Consider the following 27,885-nt stretch of genomic DNA (forward strand, 5'->3'; position numbering starts at 1 on the left):
TTATATGTAAATACACTTGGGATAATGTGAGCCATAAATACAGAAAAGGACCATATTTTGTAATTTTCTTGTATAAAAATAAAATTGGGTTGATCTTTACATTATGGTAACTTGGCGTTTTTTTGGCAAAAATTTGGCGACCAACTCTCCTACAGCAACCCTCTATTTTTTTTTTTCCCCGCCGCCATTTTGTCTTCACAAAGTAAAGACATGTTTCTTTTCTTTTTATCTACTGAACACTTCTTCCAACAATCTACTAGCTGAATTACACTTATGCTAGAAATTTTATCTAACAAAACTGCTTAATCATGACAAATATTCACTGCAAAATTGGGAAAAAGTGCACAATACCATACTCCTTACGCGTTTTTCAAAATAACACATACACATAAACCATGTACACGCCGACTTATTTTTACTGAAAAAAACATCCCAGAATTGCACAAAAATGGCATTGCGCACGCTCTTCACTATATCCATGTACACTGCTTTTTTCTCATAAATTAGAAAAATTTCACGAAAATACATGACAATTTTCTCAATCTTTAAACCCGGTAAAAAGAACATATATGAAATTACCTGATCGCGAAAAAGTATTTACCCTTTCCAAATATGAACATTTCCACATATAAAATAAATAAAATATCCAAAAACTTTTACCTCTAAATAATCTATTATATTATAAACGTCACCAACGAATTCATACCGCAACCATTACAAATACTTAGTGTCAGATATTTAAATTATTTCCATGCACGTTTACTTCAACTAAAATGTATACCAAATTCCTACAAACATAAAATTCACAAAATAACTATCATTTAATTAAAATATAATTAAATTCAAAAACACTACTTAAAATATAAATGAGCACATACATTAAATTAATAAAAATTACCTTACAATCCTAATTACTTTAAACTAAATCATTGCTAATAACAATTTTCCCAATAATACCAAATTCCTTTACTTCCACCTTACATTTAGAACAATGCATAAAAATAATATCCTCAAATAATTAAAAATACTAACTTACCTAATCTTCTTCAGAATCTTGATTACGTGTCCGATAAACTTTTCTTCTTTCTGTTTCAGGATCTTTAAAATCATACTTATATTTCACAGCAAGGTACCAGGTAAAATAAATAACTTAATAAAACATCTTTATTTCTATCTCGCACAACCTTAAAGAAACATTTATTACTAACCTTTTCAATACCACTAAAGACCCATTTCGAATTCACTTTAGTTACGGCCATGGGATCCAAAAATTCACGAACACTGTTTCACACAACACAGAATGAAGCCAAATACAAAATTTCCAGATTTTTTTCCGATTTCCCCCCTTTTCCGATTAAAGAACCGTAATTCGTCCATTAATATCACATGACATATCCCATGATCTCTCATTTCACTCACACAAAATAATGCGTAATCGGAACTGAGTACTGCTCACATTATTACCAAAGTCCCAGGTAGTAACCTTTATCCCCTCCAAAATGTCACCAAACTACCAGTTACCATATTGTAAAGATCAACCTAAAATTGTTCAATTACAGGTGCAAACGTCTTCTGTCAAAGTCATGTGATCATCAGCACAAAAATTTATTGGCAGTGACGACATCCAACGCAAAGTATTTACAAATAAAGAAAATATCCCTTTCCTTTTCCCTAACTTAGTTAACATCTGAGCTAGCAACCTAAACACTTTTCCCACTGTTTGGCGCCTATCGCCCTAGTTGGCGAACACGATTTTAGGAGCCTCGCCAAGTGTCGGTTATCTGAGTATCCCCAATTTTTAATATTTAGGTAACAACCTAAACATTTAAAATTTAAGCAAATTAAAAAAAAAGAGCATAAAAGGCTATACATAATGTAATAGGTGATTTTAAATGATAATTTTCTTTATATATATATACATATAGATGGAATGTTTAATGCAAATGAAACGTCTTGAAACATGTTTCACTTTTTGTTTGGATGCATAAAGGATTATTACATGTGCACATATCCATTTTGTTTTTCTTCTTTGCTGCATAATGGATATTGTCTTAATGTGCTACAAGATGTTCAACATGCTTCAACCTTTTGGGGGGGGTGAAAGGCTTTGTATGCTTTTATGGCAACTGGTTATTTCTTTGAAATTTTATATAGGAATATCATTTTTGTTTTGTGTTTATCAAATCCGCGGGGGGGGGGGAGGGGGCAGCGGCGTGCAATGAATTGGAAGTTGATCTGTCAGCACTATCCTTATTTTCAGGGGAGATGTTTTTATTTTATTTGCCTTGTAATTCCTTACTAAATGTAGTATTTCATCTCAATGTACTCCGTCTTTGATATGATTTAAATCAAATTCCTCTTCATTATAATTCGCTTCCGATAGTGAAGAATGTGACTCGGAGGTTATTGAAAACGAAAAAATTTTGATTGATAAATTAGTTGGTATTCTCGACACAGCAATTATAGACTTGAACAGCGGAACTTTGTAACTGAAAAGAAATTATGTCTGTTTATTGAATTAAAGAGAAAGTATTATCACATAAAACGAAGCAACTTAAACAACTTACATTGAAAAAAATGTTTAATAAAGTAAACAAATAAATATTAACCTTTTTTTTTTGTAAATTTTGATACCCTTTAGATCATAATTGCTCTTTATTTCATAAATTACGGTTTCATATTTTTAATTTTATAATTTCTGCATGCCATCTTACCAGATTTAAACTGATGATCGATAATCCAGAATCGCCGAAGTCCCGACGAGTCCGGATTAACGACTTTTGATTGTAGTAAAAAAGGTCACTATTGATTTAGCGGGATTGAAAGTCAATTTATGTTCTGTTGCAAACTCGTAGAGTGCTACCAAAGTGGTGTTAAGGATTGTTTCGATGTTATTCGCATCTGTGCTTGAATGCCAAAGAACAATATTGTCAGCAAAGATAGTAATATCAACAAGTTTTGGTTTCCTTATCTCTACACCAGCCAAAAAGGGGGAGAATAGATTAGGGCTGAAGACTGATCCCTGAGGAATGGCTAGTCTAAAAGGATCTGAGTAGGTCTTGTTAAATTTAACTCTGGTGGATCTCTGGTGCAGAAAGTCAGCTATCCAAACCAGGACAGAACCCCTAATGTTGAAAGTGTCATGGAATTTAAGAATAAGTTTGTTTTTCTGGACAGTATCAAAGGCCTTAGAGAAGTCCAGTAAGACTGTCATGGAATGTCGAGTTGGTTTGAGGTGTTCGGTGTCCCTGATCTTTTGGCAGAAGTAAATCTGTATAAGAATTAGGGTTACATATAAAAAATAAAAAAAAATTGTGTCCCACCACTTTTTACTTTTCCTATTAATTTCGTATGTAATTTTTAAATGATTGAAGTGATCCAGAAGTCTCATGTTACTATTATAATTCATAACAGCTTTTGGGGAGGGAGTTTTTATTATATTTCCATCTTTCTTTGCACTTGTAAAATATCAATCGGATGATTTTGATTTGATAACATATTTACACATCTGTTGTCCTTCCATTTTTAAGCATGCAATCTTGTTGCTGCTAACAAAATCTCCCTTTCCTAAGCCTTGTTCTTTAAGATTTTTAGGTAGATTTTTTTTTTTTTTATTTGGGTTTACTTTTCCAGAGCAAAAAAATATTTTTCATTTTTAGAAGTCTGAATAAATTATTCATCGTGTAAAATTTGTCCATGAAAAGGCTGTGTTTTTTCCTAATAATGGAGTGCTAAAATATGACCCTTTTCTGTTAAATTTTTTTCACTTACTTCAACTGTTTTGGCCAATGTAATTGTCAAACTAACAGACAAACCTGCTTTCATCACACTACATTTATACCCTGTAGCCTTGTTTGATCAATTTCTTTGGCATGTATTGCTTTAATAAACTACATCCTTGAAATTTGATCATAGATTTGTCTACAACTTGATTTTGGTGTGGATGCAGTGCATTCGAAAATTTTTAGCTAAATTTGACAAAATTGGCCTGTATTTGTATAATTTACCAAATTCTGAGGCACCTCTCTTAGGTTAAAACGTGTATTAAAAGAAGATCGTATAAAATCCACTTAAATCTTTACACAGCATTTATTCAAAAATGTGGGCATTATGCATTTTTGGTGCAGAGGACCAATAATTTGTATAATTGAAAATCCTCTTTATCCCCATAAATAAACTTATTCCAAAGAATTTTTACAGTTCAAATAAATTTAAACTATTTGAGAGGATTGCCCTTTTGCACTGCATATAAGTTTGTTTAGAACAGAGTTTCTTAAATTGCGAGTAACGACCCCCATGGAGGTCACCAAAAATTTTAGCAGTTTTGATATTACTTTAACTTATTAATAATAGTTTTACAGTTACCAAATATTTTTACACAATGTATCTGAAAATGGATAAAGATAAGACAGTACAGACAAAGAAAAAACGAAAAGGTTTCAATGCATTCTTTTTATAATATAAACGTTCATTTTACTTGCTTTTCACGTGGCAGTCATTTTGCCTGTTATTTATTTAAAAATTTCACATTGTTCTATGTCTTAAAATTAGAAATTCAAGTTAATGACCTAAAACTGCAATAGTGTATTACAGTACAAGTGAAAAAAGTGACAGTTTCACTCGCGCATGTGTCGGTTTTGCACAATGCTTATGGGGTCCCACAAAATTTGCATAAATATTATGAAGTCTTGGGGCTGTGAAAAAAATCTCAGTGATAAAAAGGGGTCACGACTGAAAAATGTTTAAGAAGCCCTGGTTTAGAAGATTGTTTTAGATCGATGTCATATCAAATAAAAAGAGGGATAGTGCTGTAAGGGATTTATCTTTCATAGATAAAACTTTATTAGACAATCGTGTTTCTACTGAAAATTCTGGATTTTCTTCACTTCTCTTTTTCCCTGCATTATTTCTAACATGTGAGAAAGGCCTAGCTTTTGGATACTCTCAGCTCGACTCTGATTATCCGAGTCGGACTCATGACATATACTCCACTTCTGTAATTTTTGGTGAATATTCTTCATCAGATGTATCATATATGGCAATATCAGATTCATTAGAAGATCGCTCTTTAAGTAAAGTAAGTGCATCCTTCATAGAAAGTGACTTCACCATCCTACCACCTTGACAGTTTGATGATTTTTCGCAACAGGAAATAATGACCTGTAATTACAAAAAAACTATTTAATAAAACATGTATGTTTTTATATGTATGTTTTATTTTTTAATTGTGTATTTATCCTGAGAATTGATCCATAAAAAAGATACTGTTGCTTCTTTTCCTGGTGGAAATGTGGGAGAGATCACTTTCAGAATTTATCCAAGCCTGAACAAAGTTTATTGAGTCATTTTTATATAAAATTGATTATTGATTGATTGATTTATTGAGTCATTTTTATATAAAAATGTCTACATCTTAAAATAATATTTTTCATATAATGGTATTTTGTAGCTATGTCTATTCTTGTATGATAAAGCTTACATATTTTGTTATGTTTTAGCTTATGTATCAAGTCTTGAATTTTGGAATGATTGTGTCTTCGGCTCTTATGATATGGAAAGGACTAATGGTTGTGACAGGAAGTGAGAGTCCTATTGTTGTAGTATTAAGGTATGTGGTGTGCAATGCTTAATTTTTATTATTAGTATTAATTATTTATTAGTTTTTTTAATTAGTATATTTTAATTATGTATATATCACAGACTTTCAAATCTCTCTATAAATTGACTGCTTAGAGACTTTTTACATTTTTCTTCTTGAATAATGTGAATGCAGGCCACATACATTTAAAAAACTTTCATGAAATTAATTCCTTTCTTCGGCCGCACCAGTGGCTGAGTAGCAAAATCACTGAACAATGGTAGGTACACCAGGGCTCAGATTTCAGTTAATGGGCTGCTTGCATAGTTCTTATATTTTCTCCATGTGTAGTGTAAATGCAAATTATTTTATCCTTCAGAAAGGCATTCTTCTTTAAGCTGATAGCTCTCAAGTGTTTTGTCATAATCTGTAATCTGTTAAGAAATTTGTATATTCTGTATGGTTACTTTTTTGTGATTTACTTGCTTATACGAAGTAAAGGAAGTATTGTGAAAAATTTTGGGTATCACATTTTAGCGGAAATATCTATTTCGATCTTTCCCAAATCCATGTGGAGGATCTTTTTGCATGATGTTCGTAGATATTGAGAGAATAAAGGACTCTATACCAAAATAGATTGTAAAATGGAATTTTTTTCACAACGTCTGTGCGTGCATATGTATCTTGCATAACTCGAATGATTAGCTGTAGAATGCTGAAATTTTACATATATGACTGCTGTAATATCTAGTTGTAAACCTTCCTTTTTTGTTACAATCAGCAATATTAAAACATTATATATAAATCCACCCCATCTTACCCGGTTTTTATTTTCATAATCGTTCGTCACAGACATATACTTCCAATAACAAAATTGTTTTAAATGATGAAAATATTCATGTTTTGGCAGTTTTAAATTAAAAAAAGGCAATATTTGACAAAAGAACTAAATTAAAAAAAATACCTGAAAGCTTATAGATTTTATATTATGCTCAAAAGTGCTTTTTTTAGCGTTTTGTGTGTTTAATAAATATGATGTTCTTCACATTTAAACCATAAAATTCAGTCCAGCAGCAATATCACAAAATATTTAAAAGAGCAAATCTTTAGAATTTCCGATACACAGTCTCACATGCTGGAGATAAAAGTGGTCCCTTCCCTCTGTATAGTGTTGCCATTGCTCCAGGGCTGTGGAGTCGGTAGGGAAAATGACAGACTCCAGCTCCTGGAATTTTAAAGACTTCCATTTCCTCATGTAAACATATGCACATGTGTTGGATGCTATAGGAAAAAAATTTGATGCCGCAGCAGATTATTTGTATTAATTAGCATTTATTATGAAATGGAAAAACTAGCATTAGTAATTTCTAAGAAACACTATAGCTTTGGCAAGATCTTTGATAAAGGAACATAGATCCGATTTGATAAACTTCAGAGATGAGAATAGTCTTTCCACACAAAATTCAGTAGGAGGAAGAGCTGTTATTGTTAGGGCTACTTTACACTTTTCAGGATAGATTTGTATAAGTTCTAAAGAGGTGTTTTGCAAGAACTTTCATATTTTTCTATTTCTTCAAGGGCTGCTAAGAAATTTTGTTTGTATTTTGTCATTTTTATATCTAAAATCTCTTGGTTCTTTATCTTCATTCACTTTGACTTAGCCTTTTCAATATTATCCAAATATTTCTGAAAACCTAATTCACCAGTGGAAGAGGATGATAGAGATTCAGTTGCAGTGTCTGCAGTCTGTCTTGATTTGAATACTCCAATTGTTCGGATATTAATTTCATTCTTAGTGAAAGTTTATAGATGGCTTTCTTTGCCTTTTTAATTTGTTCGTCATCCAACAAAATACAGTGTTTTGGAGCTATATGTATTGTACCCAGCAAGATCTCATTGTCTAGCAAACTAGTTTATCTTTTCTTCATTGAGGAAATGATTCCTTCTTCAGTAAGCTGTCTCATTTTAGAAAGAACAACAATCACATTTTTCCATTCTCGCAGAAACATGCCTCCTGTTAATTCTTCAGATTGTAGCTTTTTTGTGGCTATATACAGTATAGAAAGAAGAGTTTCTAATTCTGCAAGATCATTCCACAGTCTGTTAGTAGAACATTAGGGTTATCTACATCTTCTAAAAACATTCTGAATTCTAACAACCTTTTTATCATCAAATATGTACTTCTCCATCATGTTACTTGATCAATAATTCCTCTTTTTTTGCTCGCCTCCTAAAAATGGCATCACTTTTGGAGTCCTTGGGGCTGCTTGCCTTAATTTACCTATGAGATTTCTAGCATGGGTACCAATGAGATTTGTAGCATTTGATGCATTTTGCAGCCATGGGTTCCTTTTTTTGTTGTGAATTATGCTACGATAATGCCATCTACGAGCTGATAAAGTAACTAAATGAATCAGTTTAATGAATAATGGCAAATATCACATCCATCATCCCCCTTATTTATTAATATGTCAATCAAATGGAAAGTAACTAAATATTATTAAAATATGTATTCCATAAATAAAAATAACTCAATTTGTCATTATTTTTTTTTTTAAATTCACTTTAATTTCATTTCAAATTGAAACTGTCCCACAAAAACTAAATTGTCATTGTGTTTTTGGTTACTCCAGCTGACTCTTTTTACCTAAAAATCTATGTAACTCCAATTCCGACTCCATGACTCTGACTTCACAGCCCTGCATTGCTTGCTTTGAAGTCATTGGGTTTCTTAGTCAAAAACTCAAATGCTTTAAAAAATATGAAATAGATAATAAAACAAATTCAGTCGGTTAGAGTCGACTTTAGGTTAACCCTTGTATTATCGCAGAGCTGTTGCTTAATTTATTGCCAAGTTGTCTCATTTATGATAACCTGAGTAGTTGAATACTATGGAAACCCTATTATGACGTAATTGGTTGCGGTGAATTTTAATCATGGGAAAAAATTTGGGAAGTGTCTGACGGGTTTTGGGTAAGGGCTTGTGTGCATTGGATAAGTGCATTGTTATTTTATGGTTTACACAGTAAATTGGCTGAATGTGGTAAGATTAATTTGAAGTTTCTGTAGGATTTGGAACAGAAGGGAAAAAAGCTTTAATTGACTGTTGTGTAAATGAAGGGTTACTTAGTAGTCATTATTAACTCTTTCGCATCGAGAGAGGGCAAAATCTCAATTCCCCAAACATCGAAAACGCCCGTATCTAAGAATTTCTCTTGGAATGCTTTTCCTTCCCCCATGACAAGTTGAATACTACAGCGCTAGCAATAGCCTTACTTAAGCGAGAACTTCTTTCTTCGACGCTTTGACACTGTGTGAAGTTCCCCCTTGGGACGGGATTGCAACTTCGGGCATCAAAAGCTAAACACTGACAGTAAACAAATTAAAGGAAGGAACAAAGGAAACAAGGAAGCTACTTTTAGTAGCTTCAAAAGAATGATTGACATGTGATTTAACAATACCTGAAAGCAATGAGTAATGCAGTAACGTGGAAAAGCACTGGGTAGGAAATTATTCAGGCGTTTTGGGCGTCCAGCCGATGTCTGAATGCTCGGGCGTTTGGGGCGACTTCGATGCCAAAGAGTTAAGTGCCCTGTTTGGAGGAAGAAAATGCGTATGGTCGAACATTGAATATTTTTTACTCTTATTTTTGCGAATTTATGTGTCGACATCAGTATACAGATTCTAGTCCAGATAATTTTAGGAAGTGTTTGGATGCTGTTAAGGAATTTTGTTTGACTGAAGACTCATAAATTTGTAAATAAGCTAAGCAGATATTTCCTTTGTGTAGTGTTAAGATGAATTTCCTTTTTTATGTTATTTCATTGTTTAATTTAAAATGCAGTTTATTCAGATTATATATTTTTTCTTGGCAGCTAGTTTGACTTTTTAAGTGAATATAGTTCGATGTGTACATGGACAAAGGGAGTGCGCAGAGCCTAGTTTGTGCAATTCTCTGATTTTTTGTCAAGTGAAAATACGTCGATGTGTACATGGCTTAAGTCAAGGAAGTACGCAGTGCCATTTTTGTGCAATTCTGGGATTTTTTTAAAGTGAAAATAGGTTGATGTGTACATGGATACCGAGTTTATGCAATTCTTTGTCTTGTTGCTATGGCTTGCGATTTTTGGCGCAAAAATCGCTGCTATGCAAGCCAAAATAACAAATCAAAGAATTGCATAATCTCGGTATCCATTTACTGCCAAAAATTGCCAAGTTTCGCCAAGGGGTACCCTAAAATATACTTTTACCATTCAGTCTTCCTGATGCCCATGTTAGGGTGGAGACGTACGTCAGTCAAAATTTGATGGCTCTAAGTACTGTTGTTTTATGACAATGCAAGAAAAATACATACATTTATGCTGATTCTTCATTGTTTAATTTCTTTAAATATAATAAAGGGCTCTAGTATTCAGTGGCAAAAATTTAAAAAGTGATTCACCATTTATAGTGAATCAAAACAAAATTAATAGCCCTTCTGGGCTTAACGCCATTTGAGTTAAAAATATTGTGGACAAATAATGAAATCTAACTTGTAAAGGGGTCCAGTCACTATACTTATGTCCTTATACACCCAGTCCCTATACTTATGTTTGAGAAAATTTTATACTTGGTATGAAAAAATAAAAATACAATAAGTTTGATATTTGTATGACAAAAATTGACTAGGATATTTAATTTCAAAATTTTCAGTTTTTGATTTCATTTTTAACTTGCCTTAAGGGATTGTTTAACTAAGTTGGAATAATTTCAGGAAACAGGTGTAAATGAAGTTCAGCAAAAACTGTGTGTAATTTAATAGGTTTCAAGGATCTACATTGGATTTTTTTGAAAAATTTTTGTATGAGCTCAAGTGTGACATTACAAAATTAATAAATATAAAAAATCAAAATGTAGCATAACTTCGCTAATATGTTGTTTTTATCCCTGACTGTTGATTTGACCTCCATTATCAGTTTTCAATGTAATATTATTTGAAATTAATTTTCAGATAATTTTTTAAAAATGTAAGTGAATAATTTATTGATTAAATTAATGTTCTGGAATTATTGGTTTTTCTGTTTCAGAAATTTTACTAGATTTGTATGTGTTATTTTTAGAAGTTATTTTATATTTGTTTATATGAGAACTTTGATTTGAAAATGTAGAATTTAGATTCTTATGAGAAATTTTTTTCATTCAAGAACTTTTGTTTTCTCTACTGTTGGAATAATGTTTACTGTTTTGTTATCGGGACCAGGTTCAGATATCGCCAAAATCGGATGATCTGGCGAAAAATTTGAAGCATAAACATAATCGTCAAAATTTTCCAATATTAAGAAAAATCCAACGGAAAAAATACCATAGCAGATATTCGTAAAATTAGAAATTTTTAATGCAAATTAAACAACTTACCAAAAGGACTAAAAAAATTAAGTGGAGTAAGATTAATATGAAAGCATGAAACTGCGGGTATCATTTAAAATATTTGAAAACATTTGTGTTTTAGGCTGCTGGTTATGGTTATTGGTTGGTTTATGGTTAACACAGAAATGTTCAAATATGGACCTTCACATCTCTATTCCAGTTCTTCCTTCAAATTGAAGTAGAGCTTTATTGTATAGATTTTCGTGCACTTTCTTCCAGAGTGAATAATTTGTTGTCCCTGATGAAATAGTATGGAAGATGTTTCATCATTATGCAAGTCCCAAATTTTATAATCCATAGTAAATACAAGAATAATAAAAACACTAGTGACCATTACATTTTAGGATTTATATTCTTGTTGCCGATTTTGAAATTCATTATTTTACTTTTTTTGATATGTAAATATTGTAATGATTTTAAGGTACTATTCCATTTTGAGGACCGTAAAGAAATTGCAGCAAAAATGTATGCGCAAAAGAGTGCCAAAACTAGCAAGCTCGCCCATTTAACAGCGTGCCAAACCTAGCATATGCGCTGATTTTAGATTGTGTTAAGTTTATATAAGTTTATATAGTTCTATATTTCTTAAGACGCCATTGAAATACTAGTTTAATTTTTAAATCCTTTTTTAATATTCTATGGATTTAACAATTTGGGAATTGCCCGTGATGGAAAGTCTGCAATAGAATTTTGAGTAAAGTGCAGAATCGCCCACTGCTTGACACGTTTTTAAGAATTGCACATACTTGGTGTCCATGTACACATCGACCTATTTTCACTTAAAAAAAAATCCCAGAATTGCACAAAATCCCTTGATTTTATCTATGTACACATGGACCTATTTTCACTTAAAAAGTAAAAGAAAATTGACAAAAATCCAATTTTTTTTACTCTTGTAAAAAGCGGCGAACAAATAAGTGGGCGATTCTGCACTTTACCGAGAATTTTTTCAAAGAAAAGGCATTATTCATTATAGAAAATTATGTTTGAACAAATAACGAGAGGAAATTATGCTTTAGCGATAACTCTGTAGCGAAATAGTGATGCAGGCATCCATTCAGTTATGTTTAGCAATTTTTATGTAAATTATAAAAATGATCTGAAATAGTTATTTACTTTTATGCTTCCATTCAGTCATGTTTAGCTTTTTTATACAAATTATAATAATAAGAAAGTATTATACAAAATTAACATTTCATCAAAATTAAAACATCAATCTTAGATAGTTATTTACTATTATACATTCTTTTTTGCGTTAGGGTTTCTGCAATTATTTTTGGCAGCACTGGTATCAACAATAGTTCGGCCATTTTTTACGGCCCTCAAAACCGAATAGTACCGATTTTAAAAGTAAACATTGGCAACATCATATGAATCAATCTCTTGATGAGTTTAGCAAAACATTTAACATCGACTGGTTCTGATAACAGAACAGTAACAAATAATATTATAATATTAACTGTGACTTGATTAATCATTAGATTAGTGATCAAGTTTTTTAATTTAGAAGAAAGAATTTTCTTTTATGGCCCAAATAAATAATTCAGATTCTAGTCTGCAATTTGTATTCAGTTTAAGTAAAACTAGTTGTAAAATTAGCAACTTTTAGGTGAACTTATTATAATTTGTTTTTGTTAGTACAGTTATTTATAATGTATTATTTTGTATGTTATTTATAATATGTACTATAAGAAAGAAGATAATTTAAATTTCAGAATGCTTTTAGGAATGGGAAGAGATGGTTTAAGATTTCAAGCCAGATGTAATTAAGAACAATATTTCTCAGTTAAGCAAAGGGATGAAGTTCTTTCAAAATTGTACAGAATGATTAGTTTCTTTAAAACATCTGTATATTCTCTTGAAATAAATTTATTTAAAATGAATTCTAGAATTCTAAATATTCTGTAAATGAAATCTAATTTTTACATAATTTAAAATTCAAGCTCTTATGCTACATTCACAATTATGTCTTCTATTATTTAATTTCTTAAAAATATTTTCAAATTTGTTTATGTTTAAAATTATATATCTTAATACCACTTTTCCTTTCCTTATACAGTGGAAGTATGGAGCCAGCTTTTCATAGAGGTGACCTTCTGTTTTTGACTAATCACAGAGATGATCCAGTACGTGTGGGTGATATTGTAGTCTTTAAAGTTGAAGGCCGTGACATACCTATAGTTCATAGAGTTCTTAAAATCCATGAAAAGTATGCTGAATAAAGTATTTTCTGTTTTCTTGTTGAGAGATCATTATATTTAGGAGCTATTAACCCCTTCATGATGGCATGTTGCTGAACTGAAAACCCTCTGCGGATGGGTGTGTCATATATGCATCAGTCCCTAATGTCGCAAGCAGCCGGGTGATGCACTAGTACATTGCTGTGCTGACGGCGGTTGTGGCTTCACGTGATATAAACATTGAACAGATTCTGTGCTTCAATTTTTTTTTTTTTTTTTTCAATGGGAAGATTGAGAGTGGAGCTGTGGTTTTAGGAACTCCGATTTGTGTTCACTTTGCATCTTCTTTAGATCAATAGATTTTTAATTTCAAATTTTATTAAAGCTGATTTTTTCTTTTGTTATAAATATTAATAATATTTATTATTTGAATATAGTGCCATTTACTGATATGTTTTGTGATGAGTGAAAAATATTTATTTTATCCCCAAAATGTTAAATATTTCGTAAAGGCTACTTGCTCAGTTTTTTTGTTCAAATTACCAAGTAAATTACAATTTCAAAGGGTATATGTAAATGGGGAACTTTAATGACTAGTTTAATGCACAAAATGCACTTCAATTATTTTTCAACTGTGTATTTCATGTCCATGATAATGTGCAAAGAACTGATGACTACACTTGCTGCCAATTACATGATCATTATATAAATTAAAAGTAACTTCAAATAACTTTTTGTATTCATATATGTATATATATTGTATATATACACACACTATCGAATAAATCGTATATTTACATATGCACATAGAGAGAGATTTGGTGGTTTAGAAGTTGGTCATGTATGTTTATTAGTATTAATGTAATGAATAAGATGATACTTGAGTATTAATGTCACCGCAGCTGCAGATTTGGTAGTTTTTAAGTGCCGCCAATCTGCACCTAAAATTTTTGTATGTTTATTAGTATTAATGTAATGAATAAGATGATACTTGAGTATTAACGTCACCGCAGCTGCAGATTTGGTAGTTTTTAAGTGCCGCCAATCCGCACCTAAAATTTTTGTGACAAATCGTAAATTAAAACACTTTAAAATCAAAACACTTTATTTAAAATCAAAGTAGTCAATCGAATTTCGGTGGAAAATGGGCTGACATAGAGTTTAACATAGATTCAAAACAGTCTCTATTTTTTTTTACCTGATGCTGTCTCCATATGAACTCTGCTAAATAAGATTCTAAATGATGTCCCGCTGTCCCCCTATGTCTCTTGTTCCTCCATTTAGTACTGCCCCACATTCTGTCAACTGTTTGTTTATGAACTCCTGTGTCGGGATCAATAAAATTGTATTTATGATTAACTTTAGCATGTAGGAATCCTTCTTTTTCTATTCTATTTGTTTGGTAATCTTTCCAACTATCAGAATAAATTGTGCTACCATCTGCAATGTTTTCAATAATTTTATTAAGAAGGATAGAGCCAGTTTTGTTAAGAACAATGACAACAAATGAATCTTTTGTTTCTTTACATATACCACTAGACACCCACTGTTTGGGTAATACTCGATCACAATTTTTTTTACCCTAAGTAAACAAACTTTCATCAATTTCCACAATGCAATCTGGTCCACCTAGCTTCTTCTTTGGTTTATTCTATATCCAAGACACATAATTCACGCATGTAATTGTTCCAATCTATAACAGTTTTATTCGATAAATCAAGTTGCTTTTCACAAAATTTAATCGACATCAACTCGCACCAACAGTATATGAATCTCAAAGCTTAACAAAATGGAATTCTGCTTCCTTCAAACCAACTGTCTTAAATTACATTTCCAAAATGTAAGTTTACCAAAATAACGTTTCATATCATGCAAATTGGTACATTTTCATTTTTTTGGTAAAATATTTCGCTCCTGAAAAAATAAAATTGCATCTTCTTCTGTGTTTGGCACATCCCAAAGACGCATTTTTGTAGCATTCCAGCAAATAACAAGGCAAAAAGGAATCCAAAAGATAACTGCGTGCGAACAACAGGATTGCTCTTTATTGCCGCATTAGCTCGAATTCTGCTGCGGTGGTATTAATATACTGCTGTGGTGCTGTTATTATTATCTTATTGGTACCAATAAGATTTATATTAATGAATATATATACAAATGTTTTTCATCATTCATAATAATAAATCCATACATTTCCAATGTTTCAATTTGTATCATTTATAATAAAAATATAGTTCTTAATATGTTTATAATCTAAAAAGCATTTCATTAATAACATGAAGATAGTAGCATACAAATTTAATGTGTATCCTCATTATTACATAATCTATGTTTTAATAAATATACATAATTGCTGATTATGCAGTTTCAATTTAAAAGTAGTGAAAGTAATTAGCAGAAAAGTAAATTCGTACATATACAAACAGATTTAAAAAAAATTATTCACCTTAAATTTAATAAAAAAATTCTATTATATGACAATAATTTTTCTTCTCACACGATCAGCACGAAGTCCAACATATTTATTGAATTTTGGCGACAAATAGTTTGTAAACAAATCATTAGAAATAGCACTTCATAAAATACTGTATACTCTAAAATTTCACGATTATAAATTTAATGAATATGTAAACATTTTAAAAATGACTTAGTTATATGACAACAAAACAGCTATACAGTCAAAAGTCTTTAAACCGGACTCGTTGGGACTTCGGCAATTCCAGATTATCGGTTTTTCTGGATTATGGATCATCCATCACTTTAAATCTGGTAAAATGGCATGCAGAAATTATAAAATGAAAAATATGAAACTGTAATTTATGAAATAAAGAACGATTATGATCTAAAGGGTATCAAAATTTACAAAAAAAAAAAAAAAAAAGCTTAATATTTTTTTGTTTACTTTATTAAACATTTCTTTCAACGCGCATGCATAAAGCAGACATTATGCATTGTCAAAATTAGAAAATTGCAACCAGAAAACTATTTGATGTGCATTCGCGATATTCATAATGACGAGGAATTCGATTTAAATCATATCAAAGACGGAGTACAACGAGATGAAATACTACATTTAGTAAGGAATTATAAGCGGAATAAAATAAAAACATCTGCCCTGAAGATAAGGATAGTGCTGACAGATCAACTTCCAGTTCATTGCGCGCCGCAACCCCCCCCTTTGCAGAGCAGCATGAAATTGATACAGATTTCGGAATGGTTAGAGAAACAAATCACCTCTCTGTCACTTTCTTCATGCCTTTATCCATTTTTTGCAACAATTCCACTTTTTGTTTGATGGACATCGAAATATGCTTTCGCTTTGTAGATCCTTTAGTAGCTCCAGAATCGGAAATTCTTTTGACATAATCGAAAGTTCAAGCTTACTTTTATAAAATTGCTCTAACAGTCTGCAAAAAAATAATAAGCTGCATCTAATTAGAAGATTAAGGAACAATGCAATCTGCAACATTAACTGAAATATATAATTTTAGCTTAGCTTATACCGTCCGTTATACATTAAACGTGCATGCGTAAACGTAATACGCGCATGCGTAAAGGTATTGTGCATAAACGCATGCGCAGAAAGTTTGTAGTTTTGAGGTCTAGATTATAAATCATTCCGGATTAAAGACTTTTGACTGTATATATATGGTTTTTTCCATATTTCTTCAATTAAATCAGCTTCTATTTCCAACATTCAGATTCTCACAGTTGCAGCCATTGCCATATTGAAAATTATCCATGATCTTTCAGAAGCAGAACTTCTGATTGGTTAATCTCTAGGTGGAACACAGCTGCGAATGAAACGTTTTCGGGAAAGTTTCAAAATGTTCCTCATAGCCGGGAAGCCACTTCTTCGGCTAGACGAAACATTTTTCGGAAACCTTGCATTTAAACCAGTGCTACTAGAATCTCATTTTTCAGAAATGTCCTGCCTCACCGCGCATCACTCGATATTATAGCCCCTTTACTTTTCTATGCAATAGGAAATAAAAGTGCATTCCAGTAAAAAGATAATGGTATCTCATATTCTTTTAGAGTTAATTGATTTATTAGCATGTTTACACTTTTATGTAGTCACCATTTCCAGACTCGTATTGTTGTATTTTGAATTAGAATAATTTTTTTTCACTGATTTGCTGTCTGTAACAGCAGGTATTTTGTCTTCTTGTTGCTCTGTATTTCTTACTTTTCTAAGCAATTCAAGAATATCATGGTTTGTTTTTGAAGAACTCGTAATATATTGTGCATTTAAATATTTGTGAAAAAATAATTAAAAAAACCTACATCTTCAAAATAATAAAATGCCTAGTATTGATTAAATGGAAAAGGGATGATTCACAGATGATGGATCCAGGACAATCTACTAGCAGTAAGACTATTGAAAAACAAAGAAAAATTGTTTATAGAAAATATAATGAAAGTTATTTATCATTTGGGTTTACCCGGAGTGGAGATGAAATGGACTCTCAGTGTCAATGTGTTGTTTGTGGTGAACTATTGAAATAGTAAACAAGTAATGAAAGGTTTAGTTATTTCAAGTGAAAAAGCTATGAAAGCTTGTTACCTAGTAAGTTTAAGAAGTGCCAAGAGTTGGCATGCTTACACTATTGGAGAAAACCTTATATATTACCAACAGCTAAAGGTATCATTTTACCATTATTCAGTGAAAAAGCGGCTAAAATAAACTTAATAATATTCCATTATCAAATGATACAGTAAGTTGACAAATTCATGAAATTGCAAATTGTGTAAATGGTGCACTTACTCAAAAAATAAAACACAGTATTTTGGATTGCAGTTCTATGAAAGTACTGATATAACAAACTTTGTTCAATTATTACTTTACGTACCTTTCGAAGAAGATAAACGAATTACTGTAGAGTATTTATTTTATTAATATATTCATTATAATTTTAAATATGTTCATGATAATTTTAAACTGCAAATGAAATTTTCAAAGTAATTTATAATTTTATGTACGAGAATGATGTTCGTTGGAATAAATGCATTGCTGTATGCAGTGACGGAACTCGGGCTTTAACAGGAAAACGTTCCGGTGTTATTTCTCAAATAAAAAATGTCACACCTGAAACTAAATTGATTCACTGCTCCATTTATCATGGAGCTTTAGTTTTTCCCCCAAAACCTGAAAATTATTTTGAATCAAGCTATGAAAATTGTTAATTTTATTAATAGACGAGCTTTAAATTCAAGAATATTTACGATTTTATGCCAAGAGATGGGCAGTGAACATGAAATGCTTTTGTTATATTCCGAAATAAGGTGGTTATCCAGAGGCAAAGTTTAAAATTGTCTTATCGAAAACTTTGATCAGAAATTCAAATTTTTTTCTGTGATTCAAAATCTGAATTGCAAAAATGTTTATTTAATGAAGTATGATTGGTGCATTTAGCATAGTTAGCTGATATGTTTGGCAAGTTAAATTAAATTTAAGATTACAAGGACAAAGTGTTAAATTTTTTACCATTAGATATAAAATAAATGCAATGATAAAAAAAAGTTAACTAACCAACTAAAGAATTGGATAATAGTATATTAAGCTTTTTGCCAGGTTTGGAAAGTTTTCTAACCGAAAATAATTTGAAACTAAAAGAATTAACATCCAGCATTCAAAATCATTGTTTTTTTGTTGATAAGTAGTTTCAACATGTATTTTCCCAAAGATTATGAAAAAGATAATTGGATTAGAAATTTCTTTTTTCTTTTCTTTTCTTTTCTTTTTTTTTTTTTCAGATGTACCTGAAATTTGATCTTGTGAAGAAAAAGAACAATTGGCAGAAATTTCCTGTGATCAAACTCTAACTGAAATTTTCAAAAATAACACATTTTTTAACTTTTGGCTGAACAAAAAAGAAAAATAAAGGCATTTCAAATAAAGCTATTAAATGTTAAATTCTTGTTGCCTTTTTTGCACAACCTATTTGTGTGAACAAGGATTTTCTTCCATGTTATATTTGAAAAATAAATACATAACAAATTTAAAAGTGGATCTTAATTTACGGTTAAAACTAAGTGAAATAAGACCAGACATAAAGAAATTGATCTCTCTTAAACAGGCCCAAATTTTGCATTAAATTTTAGAATTAAAAGTATTATAATTTAAATTCTAATAATTACAATTGTAACCAATTTTTAATCTAATATTTTTGATGTGTGCATATTTAATTTTAAAATATTTCTATTGAGATATAACCACTGTAAAATGTTCTGGTGGCACTAAAATATTTCACTTTTTGTTTAGATAGTATGTATTAGTCAAAAGGTTGAGAACCGCTGCTCTAGATTTAAGTGAGAATAGTGATTTAGGCCCGAAATTTTGTCAGAGACTGAATTGGTTGCTTTCACCTCACAATCCAGCAGAACAGTGGCTACTCCATCGTGAACTTGATCTGTTAAGTAATTGAAGCCTTGTGAATTTACGGGAATTGTTGAAGTAAAATTAAATCAAAAAACTATGTGAATGAAATTAATTTTTTCACCCTTTTTTCGATCTTCTAATAAACATAATAGTTGAAGGCGATAATAATTTCTGTAAACAAAAAGTGAGGGTGAAGATGACCCAAAATCAACATACGCCTGTAAATATGCCTAAAATGAGGGGATTCCTAGGATTCATTATTTTGCTGGGAATAATTAAAAAGTTCGACCTGAAAATGTGTTTCAGAACTAATGAAATGATAGTGACTAGATTATCGAACACTGTCTCCTTTCTAAATCACTTATGCTATAATATTTAATCATATATTTTATTATTTTTTATGCATGTTTTAGATATAGACTTAACCCTTTGACTACTACTGGGACATGCATGTCCCACTAAAATTTAAAAAATTACTGCTGGGCTAAAACATACTTAGAATCTCCTGATTGCTGGGGAACATCTTCTGATAGTTGGAAAAGCAAGACGCCGCTGTGTTCGTTGTACACAAATGAACATAGAGAAAAAATCAAATATGAGCTGCCCAATGTGTAATGTTGGGTTATGCAAAGAATGTTGTACCCTGTACCATACAGTATAAATCTATTTCATATAATAAAGTTTTCCAAAATAATAGGTGTGCGTGTATATAGTAAGTTGGTTGCTATGTGGGGAACATATGTATCCCATCCATTTCTATGTGGGAGACATGTGATTATAGTACTGTTAGATGCCATTACAGAAAAAGTCAAAATAATTGATAAAAAGGTATTTTTAATAATTTTTTTAAAGTTAGGCTTAGTGACGCGAAATAATCTGTCTTGCGAGATCGTACTACTGCAACAACACACAGTCTCCAAGGTGAGTTCCACTAAGTAGCATGCCATCGTGTAAGAGGATTAAGTACTGATTTATATATGATACACCTGTTGTGAAGAGGTTAATGCTGTTATATTCTACTGTAAAAATTTTTAAAATTTATTGCTGTTTGAATATTAAGAGTTAGTAAATTTTACTATTCCATTTTCTATAATTTTTCATTAATTTATATTTATCCTTGTTTAGATCAAATGGCACAGTTAAAATCCTGACGAAAGGTGATAATAATTCTGTTGATGATCGAGGATTATATGCACCAGGCCAACTGTGGCTGGAGAAGAAAGATATTGTTGGACGGGCTCGAGGGTAATTGTTATATATTTTAAATATCCACCTTTACTTTTTCTGTCTCATTGACACAAAATAATCCTGCCTGTCTGACATCTTTTACAATAATATTTATACAGAAGCATATAAAACCTGTCTTTTATGTATTTCCTTTTTGAAAAGCTGTTGTATAATAATATACTAAAAAAGTTTTATTGTTCTCAGTTTGTAATAAAATCCTTTCTATAACAAATAAAGATCAGAAACAGAAGGTTATTGTTGCCCACTCATAAAGCATAATATTTTTTAATTTTTGATGTAATGAAAATGCATTGCTCATCAGTATAGGAAGGTGAATCACTTCAAAAGTTATTTTATTTGTTCTTTTTATATTTTGCAATGAATATTATACTATAAGTGCGTAAGTTTGTAATACTCTGTATTATACATTGATACAAAATTTCAAACTTTTTTTGCCGTACATTTTTTACATGCATCCAAAATAAAATCAAATGATGCTGTTGCAATTTTGTAATAATGTGAAAGTATACTGTAGAATTCTAACAATCTGTACATTTCAATTGTAGAGGTTGTACGGATTAGCAACTTTTGTGGAATATAGATCAAGTCCTTTTTTTTAAATTTTTTGCATTTCTAATTATTACATTAAGTCCAGATTGTTTGGATATAAATAGCTAACTAAAACATGCTCATATGATTTTATAATTATTTAATCAAAGTTTACTGAGTATAAAACTATTAATTTTCTAAATATAATTGCATACAAAGAAAATGTCACTACAAAGTGAAAACTTAGTGGGGAAATCTTGACAAAGTAAAAAACTCTTTTTGTAAAAAGATATCGGACATCTATGTAAAAGAATTGCACATCCATGAACAAAATTATTTTTAAATTAATTTTTATCTTCTTAAACATGGGGAAAAAAAAAACACCCTGTTTACAAAACACTGACAAAAAAAATTTCTTAAATTCCTATGCTAATTATGCCATTGTGTTCCATGCGTGCACAGTTGTATTGGTGTCAATGTAAGAAATATTAGAATTAAAATTTTGAATAGTTATATATTAATGCAACCCTCTTAGCACAATCTGGCCTTTTTTTATAGATAAAAAGGTAAAAGTCACTTATGGGGTGCAAGTTTGTGGTTTTCATGCATTTTTTTAGAAAATATTCCTAAACTATCGATGTTTATTTGTAAGTTGGTAAACATTATGCGCATATGAAAAGAAGAACATATGAAAGATTCTTTAGCAATTTAAAATACAAATTATTAAATAAGGATTGCTTGATATATTTAAAAAATAACGCTTCGATTCATTTTCAGAACTTTCTGTAATTTTTTTTGCACTACTGGATTCCCAATATACAGAGTGATCTGTTTTCACTGAAAAAAGCATCAGAGAATTGTGGAGACTCTTGCATTATGCAGATGCAAACCTTGGCAGCAGCACCTGTCTTGGAAATGCATTTCCTCATTGTTCCCTTTAGAAAATTTTCAGCAAATTCCTGTATTCTCGCAGAAATTTTATTGCAGTGTCTTCCATTGATGGCAAATTCTACAAGCTCATATTTTAAAACTAAGTTTAAGACAAAGTTATGAGCATGGTTGCCAGAGTGTGGCACATTTTGAAAATTTGATGACTTCTGCTAAAGTTGTTGTGTTAATATGTGACTACCAAAATTTAGATTTATTGACAGAAAATAATTTTGTTTGGTACTTTTTGATTACCTCTCCCTGAAAATTCACGAAAAAGTATTCACGAGGCAAAGCAGTGTGTTGCGAAAAAAGTTGTGGCTACTCATTCATGCATGTAACTTGCCTTTTTTGACTAGTATGCAATATCAAAGTTGTACAATGCCAAGATTGTGCAATCCTCTGATTTTTTTTTAAAGCAGAAAGAGATTACTGTGTACATGGGAAGAACGACAGCACAAGAAAGATTTCTTGAAAAAGGTTAAGAGTTTTATTACTGATATTTTTAATTTTTATTGCTTGGTATTGTTGTATGGAATTCTTAATATGGTGGCATCTTAAAATGGCTTTTACCTTTCTTGCATGAGTTGAGTGAAAAATTAATCACCAGCAAATTCAGAATTTCTTATTAAATTCAAAATACTTAAAAATTTCTTATTAAAATGTTTATTTTCATATGCAAGGAAAAGGTTCGTATTGGTTATAGGAATTATGTGTTAGCGACTGCTTTTCTGAATTTGTTGAGGATATTATCTGATACCATAAATTCATCACAAACATGATGAAAATTATTATGGAGTTTGATCAACTTTTAAATTTATTACCTATTTATAATATCAATAGTTGGTGTAAACCAGAATTTGGCATGGTGCGTACATGTTGCCTCATGGTCCCTATAATCGATAAAGAGCCATGAAAAGAAATGGCTGTTAAATTTGCTATACTGAATTTTTTAAAAATCTAAATTTTGTTTACTCACATTCAAAGTTAAATGTATATTACACACATTCACAGATTAAGTGGTCGAAATTCGGCATTATTTTTTTTTTCTTATTTTTTTAATTGATTCTTTTTGATATATTTCTTTAATATTTTGATACTCAGACCATTTTATTAAATTTTGAAGCATCAGGTTTTTTAAACAATTTAAATTTTTAAATTTTATTTAATAGTAAACATTTAGTTTTATGAGTTGACAACAATTTGTATTATTATTTAAGAAGTAAAACAAAATATTTTCGTTATCTTCTACATTTTTAATATATTTTTAGTTAAAAAATAAATTCTTCAAAGATCTAAGCTTTTAAGGTTTCAGCTTGCAGTTTCTTATAAATATATAATACTTTTCTCTAAGCCAATATAGGCCAAACTTAATTTATCTGATTGATGGAAAAAAAAAAAAAAAAAAACTGAAAGCTTTCAGATTTTACATTATGCCCAAAGGCGCATTAGCGGATTCTCACATAAAACAAAATTGGTTTAATCCTAGTATATGGTACTATGGAGGTTAGAGTAGCCTCCATGTATTCTATTCTAACCTCCATGTACAGTATGCACAAGATTTGGTGACATTTTGATGAGCAGTAAACGGGTCATTTTGGTGTTGACGACAATTTTCAAAATCGTGCCAAGGCCATAGCGTATACTAGGATTTTACCGCAAGATCATTTAAACCTTTTTTTCCCCCTCTTTTTAATAAATGCCTTATTTGTCATTTTGCAATAAAATAATAATAAAAAAAATAGTAATCAGTTACCTAGGCTAACCATTTAATATAACTATATTTGCCAAAATTATTTATTTTAATTCACTTTTTAAGTGATTATCTTTATTTTAATAATATTCATATCATTTAATGTTGCTTCTTCCCTCTAAATTAATTTATTATTAGTAAATAATGCTTTCAGATTTCAGGAAATTTTCTCTGGCATAATCCTGAAACCATTTCTAGCAGTATGATGACATACCATCATGAAATTGAATGCACACATTTTTTGGTTATGTATGCTGCTAAATAAATATAAAATACCTCAATTTATTTAAAAATATCATTAAATAGATTTCTTTCTTTTGTTTAGCTGCAAAATGTCAGCAAAAACAGACATTTTAAAATCCAGATTGGGCAGATTGTAAGCTCAAGCTTCAGTAAAGAAAACAACTCCTATTATAGTTATAATACTAATGCTTTGGGGATTATATATATTATATACATATATATAAGTCACATGTAATTGGCAAAGTTTTGTGTTTTCAGGTTGTACCATAATTAATTTACCTCTTAGCACAGCCATACGTGGATAGATTGGAATTTTCTTAAAACACACTTGGAAATCCTGGAAAAGTCAGCGAATTTCATTCTCCTGTTTGAGTGGCAACCCTAAATTTAATATTGATAGTTTGGGAATCTTTCTGAGAAAGACTGTGTGAAAACTACCAACTCGCACATTCTAAGTAACTTTTCATCCGTAAAAAATCACCAAATTGCACCAAGATGGTTGTACCGAATTCCTTCTTTAAAAAATTGCACTGTGCAACATATTGTGCAAATATATATTTTTGACAATCTGACTGGTACAGAATTTTCTAACAGAATGAAACCTTGGCTCATGAATGTAATACATTCCTGAAGACCATTTGCCAGTGAATTATTAGTAAACAAAAATTATTTTTCCCATACAAATCAATGTGGAATAAGTCTGTTTGTGGACCACAGATAACTACTTATGTAAACTTGAAAACAGTGCACAAATATGTAAGACAAATTTAATGAAATTATTAAGTCTATGACAAAATGAAAAGGATGAAAATACTATTAAACAGACAAAGCAGAAGTATGAATAATTTAATTTTATCATTCTTGTACAATGAAGAGTGGCCAGTGAAAAGAAAGAAGGCATAAATGGAAAGAAGAGAAAAGAGTGAAGTATGAATAGTACCCTTCCATAAAATCATCAAATAACTGTCTTTGTAGGTTATTTTCTTTTTCTTTGTTTTTAGTAGCCCTGTTTTGTGCTTAAGACTCCTTAACCTTCCACTTCTTTGGTGTTTTTCACATTTTAAGCTGTTTCAAAAGGGAAACACAGTATTATAATTGGAAATGTTTATGCTGTACCTTGCTCTTGCTTCATCAGTGTGATATCATTACATAAAGCTGTGCACCTTACCCCATTTAGGACAGATTTCATAGATTAAAGACCTAAGATCATGTTTCATTCCTTCCTCTTGCTGTGAAGATATTTGCTTCATAGATGCCTTTCATTGCTGTTTCTGATAACTGTTCCACTTCTTTCTAGATGACCTCATTTAAGAAAAAAAAAAAAATTATATATATATTTTTTTATTGCCAAGTAATTCCTCAGTGTCTTCGTTGCCAGCTTCTAAGCTGACGGTTTTTTTCTAGTGACACAGTATCATAGATTAAAAAAAAAAAAAAAAAAAAAAAAAAAAAAAAAAAAAAAAAAAAAAAAATTCCTCAGAACTCTTAAAGCCTACCTGCAGTACAAGCCATAACTTCCTTCTTGCTAAAATTCATGGTTCTGTCAATCACTTGCTGCTAGATTTTATTGATGAGAAATGGGCAGCAGAATATATTAATCCTTTCTGTTATTCACCTGACTATGCTTGGCATCCTCAAATGCTTAACATATGATTAGCCCAAGTGGCAAGAAGTGAATACCTCCAGTTTTCACTGCAAAGCATATTTTCCTTTTCCCAAAGTGACTGCTACCAATAAGTGCTGCAAAAAACACCCTCCCCCCCCCCCGCCCGCCAAAAAAATTACAGGAATTTTCAACTCGGGAAGTTCTGTTGAAGAACAGAATTGCCCCTCTCTTCTTGATGCTTTAGAAGTTATATGGGTGTCGATGTTGCAGGGTTGTGATTTAACACAATAAGTTTCCAATTTTACAGAGAAAGAGAATGCAGTATCAGGCAGAGAAAGTAACTGTATTTGAAGAAGACAACAAAATGCTTCAGATTTGTTTTTTCTGCGACTGCTTACTATTGCAGAACATTTATCATTTAAGGTTTAAAATGTTTCTAGAAGTTTCTGAATGTCATTCTGTGTTAAAGGTTGAGTCTTTAAAAAATCAGTTGTTGCTATAAAATGTTGCTTAAGTTAATGGCACTTTTCTGCTGTGGTTTACTTTAAGATGTTTGCATTAATATAATCAATACAGCTGGTTTTATGGAATCTAATTGCAAAGTGCAACTAACTTCCTTTTCTGAGTTATCAAAATAGAAAGGATATCTGTATGCAGAACAAGAATTAATAACGTTAAAACCTTAATGAGTCTCCTCTTGAGATAAAGAAACAAAAATATAAAGATAACAGTCTGCTTGACAAAATTAAAATTCACATTTCAAAGATAAGCCTACGAGGAACCAAATTTCATTGCTTTTTATCAAACTAGCTATAAAATAGTTAGCTTACCGATTTGAAAAGGACTTTTCTTATCACTACTTACTTCAGCATGGATAATCAACAGCAACTGCTTCCATTGGTTCCATCCACCTGTGCCACTCCTATGACCAAACTTAGCTGCCTTTCTCCAGGTAGACTCCAACTCAGGCGAGATCAGACATTCAACATAAGACAACTGCAGGTTAGCCACCAACTAACCAGTTTCAGTTAATTGCTTAAATCCCTGTGCTATTCTCAAAATCTGCATAACTCTGTGGAGGGAATAAGCTTGTGACTAAGTTCAGAGTGATAGTTTAATATGCAAGTTGTCACTAATTGTTGTTGTTATCTTAAGTTATAATTTAAGACACCACTCATCACCTGCATTGAGTTTTATTCAAATAATTTATCCTTAAATTGTTCTTTTTCATGATGAGAGGCATTCATGATCCGATGTTACACTGTACTTGAATAATTATTTGTAATTGATCTAATCATATTATTTTTTATAGGTTTGTACCTTATGTTGGTATAGTTACTATATTGATGAATGACTATCCAAAATTCAAAGTAAGTTTAAAATATGCTATTTAAATATTATAATAATAGATTAATGTGACCTAATACAGTAGAATTCCAGAAATCCGCAAAGCTTGGGACCAGAGGTTGTGTGGATTTTAGGATTTTGCGGATTTTAGGCCAGAAAAGATAAAGCATAATATTCAGACTAAAAGTGCAAAATGAATAAGAAGTATTAGATACATTTAATTAAATTATTATATACATTATTGCAATAATTTATTATGTGCATTAAATTATTATTACATATACAGGGTTCGTACGGTCCTTAAAAATCCTTAATTTTTTCAAAAATGATTTTTGGTCCTTAAAAGTCCTTAATTTTGGCCAAAATGAATAAACGGTCCTTAATTTTGCTCATTTGACATTTCTTATCATTTCTAATTTCTAAGTGTGAATTACGATTTCTCATGAATATGGAATTAATATTACATGACTCTTAACCAATCTGTTGACGGATTTGCATTTCAAACGATAAAAAAAAAAAAAAAAAACAATTAGCTACCCGAACAAAAGTATCGGTGTCTGATTGGCTATTCACCCAATCTTTCGAAACAGGTGTTATCCATAAATTTAGGCAGATTGTGATGAAAGCATGAAGCCGGAAGTTCTTTAAGAGGCGAAAGTGATGATGAAGGTGCTCGAGAAAAAAAAA

At 30.8% G+C, this 27,885-nt stretch overlaps 1 protein-coding gene across 1 annotated transcript in view; it reads left to right on the plus strand.

Moving 5' to 3' along the window:
* The window catches only part of twr (signal peptidase complex catalytic subunit SEC11 homolog C twr), a 45,596-nt gene that overhangs the window by 8,400 nt on the left and 9,311 nt on the right, over nucleotides 1-27,885 (plus strand). The window contains exons 2-5 of the mRNA XM_035371809.2: nucleotides 5,499-5,608; nucleotides 13,044-13,193; nucleotides 20,672-20,791; nucleotides 27,164-27,221. Coding sequence (XP_035227700.1) covers nucleotides 5,499-5,608; nucleotides 13,044-13,193; nucleotides 20,672-20,791; nucleotides 27,164-27,221 — 438 coding nt within the window. The remainder of the gene's footprint in view (nucleotides 1-5,498; nucleotides 5,609-13,043; nucleotides 13,194-20,671; nucleotides 20,792-27,163; nucleotides 27,222-27,885) is intronic.

The sequence above is a fragment of the Stegodyphus dumicola genome, chromosome 6 (assembly GCF_044657685.1).
Source record: "Stegodyphus dumicola isolate Sdum_Otavi_A_Nest chromosome 6, ASM4465768v1".
Classification (NCBI taxonomy): domain Eukaryota; kingdom Metazoa; phylum Arthropoda; class Arachnida; order Araneae; family Eresidae; genus Stegodyphus; species Stegodyphus dumicola.